This window comes from Salmo salar, chromosome ssa17 (assembly GCF_905237065.1).
Source record: "Salmo salar chromosome ssa17, Ssal_v3.1, whole genome shotgun sequence".
Taxonomy (NCBI): Eukaryota; Metazoa; Chordata; class Actinopteri; order Salmoniformes; family Salmonidae; genus Salmo; species Salmo salar.
The window spans coordinates 21,249,592-21,261,769 of record NC_059458.1 but is presented as its reverse complement, the minus strand read 5'-3'; the positions used below and the strand labels follow the sequence as shown (position 1 = coordinate 21,261,769).

Sequence of the window (12,178 nt, the reverse complement as noted above, 5' to 3'; positions counted from 1 at the left end):
CCTTGCTATAATATGCTGTTTTTATTCCATAGAAAAGTAAATGGCCAGTAACGTTACAGCTGCACCTTAACCAGGCGCTGTCCACAGTCATGGGGTGCTGAAAGTCCACATTAGGGATTCTGCCTTAGTCGCTGTCCATGGTGATGAAACCTGCGGTAGCAGATTCGGTATATTTCTTGCCTTCAGAACTTTCACTCCTGCGTTAAATTGGAAAAGGTCACGACAGTTCCATCATGTGCCGTCTCAATTTACACCACAGGATGGCGATCAATGCGCATAAAATGCCCTGGTTAAGCCAGGGGAGTGTTCAAGATGCATGGGCGCTCTGAGCATGCGGTTGTAGAATATGTACTGTGGCTGGTGAAATTATTATTACATTCAAATTCAATAGATATTTATGTGTATATCAATGAAGTCAATTGTGTATGCTTGTAGACAATAAAATATAAATGGTTTAGCCAATGTCTTGTGTTATCAGAAGGTAGGCTATGAAAAAAAGAATGTAATTTTCACTTTGGACGTAATCTCTCATTCTGTTTTAATAAACATATTTGAAGCAAAAATGTTGCATCTTCTGATGTTCGATGTTACAGACAAAGGCAATGTGTTGTGCATTGTCTTTGTGGTCAAACAAATGTCACTTATCAATGTCGAAACTGTGACGTTTGAGGCGAGAACGCTTGCACGCACCTGTCCTGTAATCACTAATTAGGCAACCGTTCCCGTGGTGGACTCAACACTTTGGGGGTGGAGACAGTCTGTAGCACGCCACCATCCCTCATTGGGTGACATGGGCGGCATCTGAATGCTCTAGTCCTGATGGGCACTAGAGCAAGCGAGATACAACCCATACCCAAATCACAGTGTGGGCAACGGGTGAGCTGAGACTGAGTGTAGCTTACCCCGTCCACCATTTAATAAAAAATATATCGGGTATTTGTACTTTTCCATCCAATGGATGCAGCAGTGATGAACCCCCAGATAATGACGGATGTCAACGGCAACAGCAATGCCGCGAACGCCGAACTGGAGGTGAAAAAGCTCCAAGAGCTGGTTCGGAAATTGGAGCGGCAAAATGAGCAATTGAGGACGCGGGCGAACGGCTGCACTGGTAGCCCCCACATTCTACCTCCCTCCCCGGCCTACATGGCGGGGAGCTACTGCATACCTAGTCCGTTACCGACGCTACTCTGCCAGTCTTCCTTGGAGTCATTTTTCCCGTTGGACGAACCGTTCGAATATTTACATTCACCTTATGTTGATACTGCTCTTGAGACGGAGGCTGATTATATGGAACCTACGGTTCTGGATGAGGTGGACATTCTGGACCTAGATGCTATATTCTCTAATGAAGACTCTGAAGCTACCTGGTAACTATTTCACAATGTGCAATGGTTTGTATAATGTAGCTGAGAGGTGCCAAATTTAATCTGACAGATTTCTTTGAAACCTGCAGTCCTTATTCGCATATGACAATTCATCTGTCATATACGATGGTGATGCAGTGTTCTGTTCATTTTCTAGGATATGTGACTGTTACTCTGGTAGGCCTATGGAATATAATGATGTACCTGCAAATGAGACTCATATCCTAGTAGGAATGATATACGGCGACAAAGCCACACCTTCGGAACAAATTGGACAGAAACATGGAGCTGACACTTGTTCCAATATCATTCGATTTTTCTTTAGCAAACACAACATATCGATGTGTTGCAATTATCATAGTCAATGATTATGATTGAGCAGACGGCCACTGCGCGCTGTGAAAATGTGCCTGTTGAAATGGAGGCTAGACCGCATCAGTCTGAGACATGTCGACTTGGGGGTGGACGACTGGACACACAAAGTGCTGTTATTTTAGTGGTAAAACGTATGCATAAGAATACCCGCTGATAAAAGGTGACATTCTACTTTTGACTCATTCTTTTATTATGTCAAATCCATTATAGTTCCCAAAACCAATTTTGGACTGCAGTCAGAATTGGCTGCTCCTCACTATGCGCCACGGTTTGCACTTGTTGGCTACAATCAATATGATTCTATTCTCAGGTCCTAAGTGACACATACAGCCTGCAGGGAAGACAGGATGAGAGCCTGAAGAGGACTTTACTGCCCTATAGTCCCATATCAACCCTTATGGGCCTACAGGGAAGACTGGTTTCAGACCAGGGATACATTTTCCAGTTTTACTATGATCCCAAAAATGTACATCAAGCCAAAACCTCACTTAGGACCTGAGAATAGAATCATATTGATTGTAGCCAACAAGTGCAAACCGTGGCGCATAGTGAGGAGCAGCCAATTCTGACTGCAGTCCAAAATTGGTTTTGGGAACTATAATGGATTTGACATAATAAAAGAATGAGTCAAAAGTAGAATGTCACCTTTTATCAGCGGGTATTCTTATGCATACGTTTTACCACTAAAATAACAGCACTTTGTGTGTCCAGTCGTCCACCCCCAAGTCCACATGTCTCAGACTGATGCGGTCTAGCCTCCATTTCAACAGGCACATTTTCACAGAGCACAGTGGCCGTCTGCTCGGCAGTAAAGTCCTCTTCATTCCCCCTCTTCTGGCTCTCATCCTGTGTTCCCTGCAGGCTGTATGTGTCAGCCAAGGCCCGGCTGTGGGGGGAGAGCCCTGTTACCCCCCTCCAGTGGAGCAGACAGGTCCTGGACAGCCCCAGAACAGAGGTGGAGTCTGCCCGCTCACTGTGCCTCAGGTTGGACCAAGGTATGAGGAGGGGTGGAAACTAGGGACCAACAAGGGTGGATGGATGGATTGATAGATGGATGGCTATATAATAGACCATAGGTTTCTATCAACCTGCCGAAGCGTTTTGTTTTCAGACTTTCTTTCAGCAGATGGTTATGATTCTACTTTACTGTGTGGGGGGGGCTAGCACTGTGATGCCTTGAGCTCAGTGTGAAACAGGTCCTCAAGTCTCTCAGGATTATGTAACCAGCCAACTCCAGACTATTTTGGACTCTGAGGTAAAAGTACAGCACCTTGCCAGACAGTCACTAGTCACACACAGCACTGGCTACATTAAACTAAACACAGTACCGGCTACATTAAACTACGCACAGCACCGGCTACATTAAACTACGCACAGCACCGGCTACATTAAACTACGCACAGCACCGGCTACATTAAACTACGCACAGCACCGGCTACATTAAACTACGTACGGTGGTCACGCACAAGCGGAGCCACTCCTGAAAAGACAGCCGTATACAAACCTACAGACCCACACATTCGCAGCATGGTTATGACAGTGAGTGCATTCATTTCACCTGGTTAGGTGATGGAGATCACATTCTAATTCACAGCATCTACCTGAAGAAGGGTTTCAGTGGAGAGGTGACCGGGTCGAATGAGAATGAATGGGTGGCCATGACGTGAATGTATGAGTGGCCGACTTTGGGAATTTAGCGGTAACGTCAGGGTTAATGCCTCTACTCCTGATACATTCCATGGTGTCTAATGACCACTGAGAGTGGACCTTGGGTTAATGTCTGAGAGGAAGCTGTGGTGTGAAACAGGACAGTGGAAGAGTGAATAGATGTGATGTCTCCCACGGTCTTCGCTGAAGGTAATGTATTAATACAGCTTTAGTCCTCTAAGCTCTTAATGAGAGGTGAAGCACTGGCCGCAACTGTCTGTGTGTGTGCGTCACTTTCAACAACTTAGAGTAAACACACACGTCAGCTTAATTGCATTTCTTTTTACTATTATATATTTGAAAAGTATCTTAGGTCCAATTTAACTTGGCGTTCATATTATATACTTGTCATGCAACAGCTTATCGTTGCATCAGTGAAGCTGCTATTTTATTTGTATTTATTTAACCAGGCAAGTCGGTTACGAACAATTCTTATTTACAATGACGGCCTAGAAACAGTGGGTTAGCTGCCTTGTTCAGGGGCAGAATGACACATTTTTACCTTGTCAGCTCAGGGATTCGATCAAGCAACCTTTCGGTTACTAGTCCAACGCTCTAACCACTAGGCTACCTGCCACCATTTCATCAGTGAATTACAGGTAACTGCCAAAATAAAGGGAACAACATAAAGTGTAATACTTATAAAATATACTTGTATCCCTCATATACTCATGTTTCCTTTATTTTGGCAGTTACCTGCATTTTACGACAATATATTGCTGTAAGGATCTCTACTAGAAGCCTGTATATTAATTCCACAGTAGCTGTAACTGCAGGAAAAGCCTTCCGCTGCTTTCACACTTGACCTACTATCTGCCTGTTGCTACGTTCACAGGGCCTCCCTCGGCAACCAGAGGGGTAACCATGGTTACCGTGTTTACATGAAAGGCATCTCGCCTCGATGCTGCTAAGTGGTTTATATTCTCAGTGACAGGTATAACATAACCCCACTCTATCTGTGGTGCAGGGATATATGCAGCGCAGTGTTGAGCAGCTCACAGTCTAACCACCACACAGAGGGAAAGAGAGAGATGATTTGCTTTCTCAGCTCTGCAACATTTATTATTCATTCTTCTCTCTCTTTGTTCTTTTGATCCACCACATCTCCTCTAGATAGATTGCTGGGATAATTTGCTTAGCGAGTGTTCATTCCTGTAGGTCTCCTCTATGAATATATATCAGAAGGTGTGTGTGGTCGCTGCTCCGTCCCTGGTCTTGGCCTGTGCTGAATGGGTGTGTTGAGCAGTGTGTGTGTGAGGGTTGTGAATGCTGCTCCGTCCCTGGTCTTGGCCTGTGCTGAATGGGTGTGTTGAGCAGTGTGTGTGTGAGGGTTGTGAATGCTGCTCCGTCCCTGGTCCTGGCCCGTGCTGAATGGGTGTGTTGAGCAGTGTGTGTGTGTGAGGGTTGTGAATGCAGCTTTGTCTCCTGAGCATTGGACAGCAGATGTGTTCCCTGGCTGCTTCTGAATAGGGGTTCTGTGACTGTCACAGCAATGTGACGCGCTGGGTGTGAGGTAAACAACCGCTTCACACTGCTGATCTCTGTTCCTTGTGAGGGGCCCGGAAAGCACTGACAGCTCTGTGTGTGTGTTTTGGGGGTGGTCCGATACAGTATGACATTGCCTTTTCCCCTCCCTCCTCCTACCTCCCATGCGTAGTCCATAGGTGGCGGGGGGTCTTCTCCAGCCACTCTTCCCCTGCCCTCCCCCTGAGACGTGTAGCTGGAGTGTCCCCCCTCAGTGCCTCGTTCTCCAGGTCCTGCTCCACCCCTCCGCCCGCTGACAGACCTGGTAAATACACACACAGATTACTATGTGACATAATGTTACCATAATATTACCATATGACGTTAGTTGAACTAGGGGTTTTTCAACCTTGCAACCTGATCAGGAGAAACTCTTGTCCCTATTGAGCAGGAAACCTCTGCACCCTATTGAGCAGAGTCAGGGCCCTATTGAGCAGAAAAATCCTGGGCCGTGTTGAGCAGAAACTCAACACTCCTGATCAGTTCACCAGGTGAGGAAAACCCCTGGTCCTTAGACACGAAGGGCTACTCCATCCATGATTACTTCTTAAACATGGTATTTCACAATTGAAAAAAAATACCACAGTCTCTTCATTGGAATAGTTTTCTTTTTTCTCCATTAAAACAACTCTCCGTGATTCTCTCTTTCTCTCCCCCTTATCCTGTCTCCTTCCCCTCCCTTTCTTTCTCCCTCCGTCAGCCTCATTCTCCTCACCCCTCCATCCTCTCCTCCACCTGTCCCTGACTCCTGTAGGGACGGCTGAGAGAATTCCCACATTCCTCCCAGCCAATCACTCCTCAGCTAATCGCAGTAAGCCGCTCGCTCCCCCACTGGCCCACATTGTCTCAGTCTCTGTCATGTCAAGGTTTGCATCTCAATAGTCTTTTTGACAGAGCTTCCTCTTCTTGTCTCCTCTCCTTCATTCCTGCTGATGTTAGAGATATGGACTGGTGAAACACCTTAAGTTTCACCTACTGGTTGTATTGTCAGATCAGAATAGAGGTGGACACAAGAGGAGAGGAAGCCGCTATAGACTATTGAGAAGCCCTCAAGGTCATCATTCATCATTTGTCACGGCAAGAGGAGGAGTGTTTCAGTGTGTGTTCAGTTTCTGCTGCTTCAGGTGTTTGCCATGTGAAGTTCAACATAGTGGGATGGTGAGGGGACAAACTTGAGTGGAATAGTGCCGTTGGTGATGGAAGCGCCACATGTCACACAGCTAGGTCGAGCCTGGGGGATCTGCTTGGCGGCCATAATGGAAAATGGCCATGGGGGGCTTGGAGTGGCCATAAACACAATATGGCCTTTTCTAGCTTTGTCTGTGATTTGTGGTGCTTCTATCACCAAAGGCACAATTCCATGACGTGGCCTCCCTACTAACAGTGACTCGGCAATGTTTCTTAAAGGGAGAGTGATGTTGTTTTGCTGCCAGTGTGCCTCTATCTAAACTAATCTTGCTTTTCATCTGGTCAGTTTTCTTTGTGTTCATTGTTAATGTAAAATCTCTGCCATGTAATTTGTCTGTGATCTGACCTCTGAACTGTGTTGTTGCGTGCTGAAGGCCGCAGCCTCCGGCGGTTCCTCCTCAGCCCCCAGTCTTCCATGGACAGTGAGCTCAGTGCCTCTGAGCTGGAGGATGACTCCATAACGCAGGGATACAAGCTGCAGGACCTTGTTGACGTCCAGGTCATGGCTCGTCTGCAGGAGGACAGTGAGTCCCTCACCCTTTATTAAAAACTGTTTTGGTGTTGTCACATAGTTGTGACTATATATTGTTTTACATAGTAAGAGGTGAGTTTTCCCCCCTTTCTATGTAAAAGTATGGAAAATGCTTTATAAATCAGAACTATTAATAATAACTATTGAGCAGGTGACCTGAAAGGGAATAACTCTGGGCCCCAAGGTTAAAAGTATGGCCCAGAGTTGTTCCTGGTCAGTTCAAGTGGTCTTGAATTCCTGGCCATATTCTTGCCCTTTATTGTTCCTCTCTCTCCTAATCTTCCTCTGTCCTTCTCTCCCTTCTAACACTGTAACATGTGATACAAGACCTCAGACTTCATCCAGGCTTTATTAACCTTAACCTCAGGCGCAGAAGGTGACGACTGATTGTGTGTGCGTGCGTGTTTGTTTGTTTGCGCTTGTCCGTATTTCCCCCTCCTTCAGGTCTTCGTCAGGACTACGCCACCACCCCCACCTCCATCAACCGCCGCAGCGGCAGCTTCTCCTTCCTCTCCCTTCAGCACAGCGGCGAGGCCGACCTGGAGGAGGAAGAGGATGAGGAAGAGTACGTGCAGCTACCTCCTCCCCAGCCCCGTCTGACCCGTGTGGGACCCACCCTGCAGCGCGGCCTCTCCCACTCCCACACCTTCTCCAGCATACGGGACTGGAGAAGGAGCACAACCAGCCTCTCCAGCCCCTCCACCCCTCAGTACCCCTCTGGAGGATTCTCCTATCAGCCCCCTCCCCAACCCCAGGCCCTGGCCAGCCCCACACTCAGCACCTACACACCCGAACAACAGGGCTTCAGGCCTGGATCAGGTGAGCATGCCTGGCCCATGCAGGTACTTGGGTTGCGTTCATTAGAGAAAATGGGAGATTTTTTATGACAATGAAAATGTTTATTGGACAGCTCCAGGTTGCACTGGACTCCTCCATTTTATATATATATATATATATATATTTTTTTTTTTTAAGTGTTCTCCTGTTCGGTGTCTATTGGACTCAACCCTGGCCCTCTGCTTAAATTTATGAAGTCTCACACTTTCTAATAAGAATTCTTGCTTTGCAAGACTCTCCTCTAATAATGTTTATGTTTTCTGTGTATTTATGTTCGCTATGTATTTATGTTTTCTGTGTATTTATGTTCGCTGTGTATTTATGTTTTCTGTATATTTATGTTCGCTATGTATTTTGGAGATCACATTTGGAATGTAGATGCATACGAGTACATTTTTCAAACAAGCCTTTTTGTTGTCTTGATGGAACATTTGCATAACAACAAAGTACAATATTAGTAGGGTTACAAAATAACTGACACACGACATGATGGCCCTCTTATGACATAGTTATACTAATCTATTTATAGGTTTGTGTTCAACTTGTCATCGTTTATGTTTAATGGGGGAACAGGTCATTTTAAGGTCACCCACTCGTTAGTCAGTACCGTAGGTACTTCCCTAGCCTGTTGACTGTACTGGCAGACTACAAGGGATGTGCTCACTGTAAGCCTCTTGAGACACTGACTGTTCCGTAAGCTCTTGAGGCTATTCTGTTTCTGTTCTGTGAGCTAAACCTGGAGAGGGACACTGAACAGAGGGTGGTGAGATTACAGGAGATGTTTATCTTTGGGGCCTCAACACTGGTGTTCTTCAAAAGAGAGTAGTGAGTGACATGTATTCCCTTGAAGAGGGCTCTATGTCGAATCTGAGATGATAAAGTCTTAGTCATCTAGATCTGTGGCCTTGAATTCATACAGGAATATTGTGTGTGTGTGTGTGTGTGTGTGTGCGCATTATATTTAGATAAGCTGCGGAGGAGCATGCCCAACCTGTTCAGGGCTCCCAGCGTGCCTAGCCCACTGAGCCCAGCCAATCACATCGGCTCTCCTTCCACCCTTCGGAACAGTCTGAGTTTCGACTCGTCCAATGGGCTGGCCAGCAGGCTACAGTCCTCCAGTGAGATACCCTCTTCTTTGTTTTAGCTCTGACCATACACATATGATAAAATTGCAGGGCTTGATTGACTTGCCAGAATTCATCAAATTGAAAATGATCATTCTAAGTAGGTAGTCCATACATTATACAGTAGATCTGAGGAAAACATGAATATTATATCAAACCATTAATAACCCATTAATCTGTATATGATGTATTGTCAACCCCCTGTTCCTCTCCCCACTAGTCCCTTCACCCGGTCAGTTGCAGAACAGAGTCCAGAGTGTGGGGAACTTCCAGTCGTTGTCACGGCAACCCCTCAAAGCCACAGCCTACGTCAGCCCCACTGTGAAAGGGCCAGTTACCATGCCGACCTCCACCAGTCTGCAGTCCCTGAGCGGCATCAGTGGGATCCCCCTCCCCAGTAAACCAGCCGTGGGGGTTGGGGGCACTCCTACGCCGCCCCGGAGTAGCCTGCCCCGCCCCGCCTCCTTTATTGGGACCAGCTCCACCCCTCGAAGCAAGATCGCCCAACCCACACGCAGGTAGGCTACTGTAGGCTCTAGGGGAGCACCAACAAGATCAAAACTAGGTTCTTGTTGTCTGGGATCATAATTTCCTATTTTTCATCCCAATCTGATCTTCTTTTCCCCAGTTTATTGACGCCTCCTAAGAGCTTGTCCAGCCTGAGTGCCCTACGAGACGGGAGCTGGAGAGATGGCTGCTACTGAGAGAGGGATGAATGGAGAGGAGAAGAAGAAGAGCTGGCAATGTAGAGACCCTGCTGGTTGGGGTCACTCACTGCCACACAAAGTGTTCTTGGAGAATTGAGAAGGCAGGTCAACCAAACTATAGGGAATAACAACCTTGTGTAGAATGCCCTCATGATTGGGTATGTGAGGTGTGGTCAGCACTCAAAGTCAAACATGCATTCTCCACCTGTCCAATTTGGTCTGTGCCAAGGGGAATCCCCCTGTTGATATTTTTATGCACTAACAAGTTGTAACCACGTTATGGTTACATTAACCTACTAAAGAAAGAGCTGCCACTTTATGCTAATTAAGCCACATAATTCGTTTTTTTACTTTGGAACTATGATTAATAAAAGGTGTATTTTCTCAATGGAGAGCACCAAATATGCTGCTAAAAAAAAGTCAAAATCACTCCCTATTGTCTGGGTGTATTTGGTCAAATTTTTACATGGCAAGGTAAATTTAAAATAAATCTTATATTATTTATTATCTTATGATTAGTGTAGAGACTAAAGTTAACTTTCAGTGTGCATTGTTGGGATGCTGATCGTATTGATGCAATATTCATGATTTTTTTTATGTGAAGCATATTAACCAAATTAAAGCTAATGTCTCAATCTGTTTACAAAATGTCTCACCAAGACAGGGAAATGACTTCAAGTTGTGTTTTGGACACTTTTTAAACTATAAAGATTCCCTGGTATATCTATGAAATATTTGTAATTGTTGCACTGATTGTACAAGTGTGAATTCAAATGTAATTGTTTTTGTTCATTTTATTTGTGATATTGCACTTTTATGGTTAATTATAATTTTGTTGATGAAGAGCACAGGGTAGATGTTTTGTCTTTTGGGATGAAGGATTACTTTTTAAAGATCACTTATGTAGCATTCTCTGTCTGTTTCTAATAATTTTTTCAGTATTTCAAAAAGCAGATTTAGTCTTCATGACACACATCTCACCATCTCTTTCTCCAATTTTTTTTTTTTTTTTACTGTATTTAATTGAATGAGTGTAGTTGTTTTAAAAAAACTAAAATTAAAGATTTTCAAATTATAAAAAAAGTATTATTTGAACCTGATATTCAATTCTGTCTCTAGAGTTAGTAGGCTACTGATTATTTTCACAGGTGAAGTTCTTACAATTTCGATAAATTTGTCAGATTGATTGTATTCAGTTTCCGTATCAAAGGACATGTAACGCTTTCTGTTTTAAGCCTATCCCAAACATTAACCCTTACCTTAACCATTCACGCCTAACCTCAAATGTGGAGTTAATGTCTAAACAACCTTAAACTTAGAAATTTGACGTTTGAGTAACGTGGATGAACGTGTAATTCTGGTGTGAGAATGTGAGCGCTAGTTTCAGCATTACTAGAGTAGCCTACATCGGATAGAGTATTCTATTTTGTCAGTTCGCAATATTTTAACAGGCAAAGCCACAGGCAGGCATATACCGTACCTGTATCTTTAGGCCTACTGTGCATAACATGTTCAAGGTTTTAATAAAAATGTCGTTCCCATACCGGGAGTCGAACCCGGGCCGCCTGGGTGAAAACCAGGAATCCTAACCGCTAGACCATATGGGAGGTCAGAAAACGTAGTAGTAAGGGTTTGATGATTAGTTGAATCAGGTATGCTTGTCCAGGGTTACAATAAAATATATTTGCTGTTGGGGGTATTCGAGAAGTGATGTAAAGTACTTAAGTAAAAAATACTTTAAAGTACTACTTAAGTAGTTTTTTGGGGTATCTGTACTTTACTATTTATATTTTTGACAACTCTTACGTTTACTTCACTACATTCCTAAAGAAAATAATTTACGTTCTACTCCGAACATTTTCCCTGACACGCAAAAGTACTCGTTACATGCTTAGCAGGGCAGGACAATTGTCCAATTCACTCACTTAAAGAGAAAATCCCTGGTCACCCCTACTGCATCTGACCTGGCAGACTCACTAAACACAAATGCTTTTTTGTTTGTAGTGATGGGTTGTTCGCGAACGAGTTGGCTCTAGGTGCCGGCTCTTGTAGGTGAACGTTGGGAGCCGGCTCGCACATCAGAAGAGCCGAATCTATTTATACCCCCAAAAAAATTTAAGAAAAAGATATGAATAATCAAAATATTTAAATGAATAAAATTAACTAATTCAAATAACGAAAAAAGAAATAAAATAATATAGGCCTAAATGCTCAAGCGCACACACATCCGTTCTGACTGTCTGCTCAGACTAACAGCCTCTCACCTGTTGTTCCTGTCAATCAGACACGCAGTGTCAACCAATGAACCAAAGATGCGTGAGGGAGTGCCAAGCCAACTCACAGTCACACACTTAGCAGCCGAGGAGAGAGGAAGGACAGCTGTGAAAACAACAGCTGGAAAATTAGTCGGAAGCACAGTAGCATTTGGATGCATTTTAATAATGTAGACAATGTTTGAGCACAGTGTTGAATTTGCCAAAACAAAATCTCATTTAAAGCCGGTTCTATGCACAACCTACACCGGCATATGCGGACTGTGCACCCAACTGTGAAGCTAGCTGTAGCGGAGCTTCGAGAAGCTAGCGGGCCTGCTAGTGATAGTGGTGGAGCATGCACCTCCACACGTGGAGATGGATCCACTCAGTCAAGTAGGCCTACTCCGCGACCCACAACTACGCAGTCTTCTATGGACCAGTTTGTGCCAAAGTAGCAAACAAGGCCAAATCTGTAGCAAAATAAGGCCAAATTGATATTGCATTGGCTAAAATGATTGCCACCGATTTCCAGCCAATTATAGCAATAGTCTAAATCCAATGT

The 12,178-nt window shown here is 44.6% G+C and overlaps 1 protein-coding gene and 1 non-coding gene across 4 annotated transcripts; one reads left to right on the top strand and one right to left on the bottom strand.

Annotated features, from left to right (window-relative positions):
* Positions 1 to 734: 734 nt before the first annotated feature.
* LOC106575456 (SLAIN motif-containing protein 1) lies at positions 735 to 11,002 on the top strand. Of its 3 annotated transcripts, XM_014151957.2 has the most exons (9): positions 738 to 1,370; positions 2,604 to 2,737; positions 5,107 to 5,238; positions 5,674 to 5,784; positions 6,536 to 6,685; positions 7,138 to 7,512; positions 8,496 to 8,648; positions 8,875 to 9,172; positions 9,283 to 10,416. In XM_014151957.2, exons 1-9 carry the CDS (start codon positions 955 to 957, stop codon positions 9,356 to 9,358), a joined length of 1,845 nt encoding a protein of 614 aa, XP_014007432.1. In that variant the 5' UTR covers positions 738 to 954; the 3' UTR covers positions 9,359 to 10,416. The 3 variants fall into 3 exon arrangements, with proteins under 3 accessions (XP_014007434.1, XP_014007433.1, XP_014007432.1); XM_014151958.2 differs by lacking the exon at positions 5,674 to 5,784 and having other exon boundaries at positions 736 to 1,370; positions 9,283 to 10,420; XM_014151959.2 differs by lacking the exons at positions 5,107 to 5,238; positions 5,674 to 5,784 and having other exon boundaries at positions 735 to 1,370; positions 9,283 to 11,002.
* On the bottom strand, positions 10,897 to 10,968 carry trnae-uuc (transfer RNA glutamic acid (anticodon UUC)). Its single transcript has one exon. It is a non-coding gene; the product is annotated as a tRNA-Glu (tRNA).
* Positions 11,003 to 12,178: the final 1,176 nt, after the last annotated feature.

Coding starts and splice junctions, on each gene's coding strand:
- LOC106575456 (XM_014151957.2), top strand. CDS start 955: ATGGATGCAGCAGTGATGAACCCCCAGATAATGACGGATGTCAACGGC. Junction 1,371..2,603: donor GAAGACTCTGAAGCTACCTG/GTAACTATTTCA, acceptor TGTTCCCTGCAG/GCTGTATGTGTCAGCCAAGG. Junction 9,173..9,282: donor ATCGCCCAACCCACACGCAG/GTAGGCTACTGT, acceptor TCTTTTCCCCAG/TTTATTGACGCCTCCTAAGA.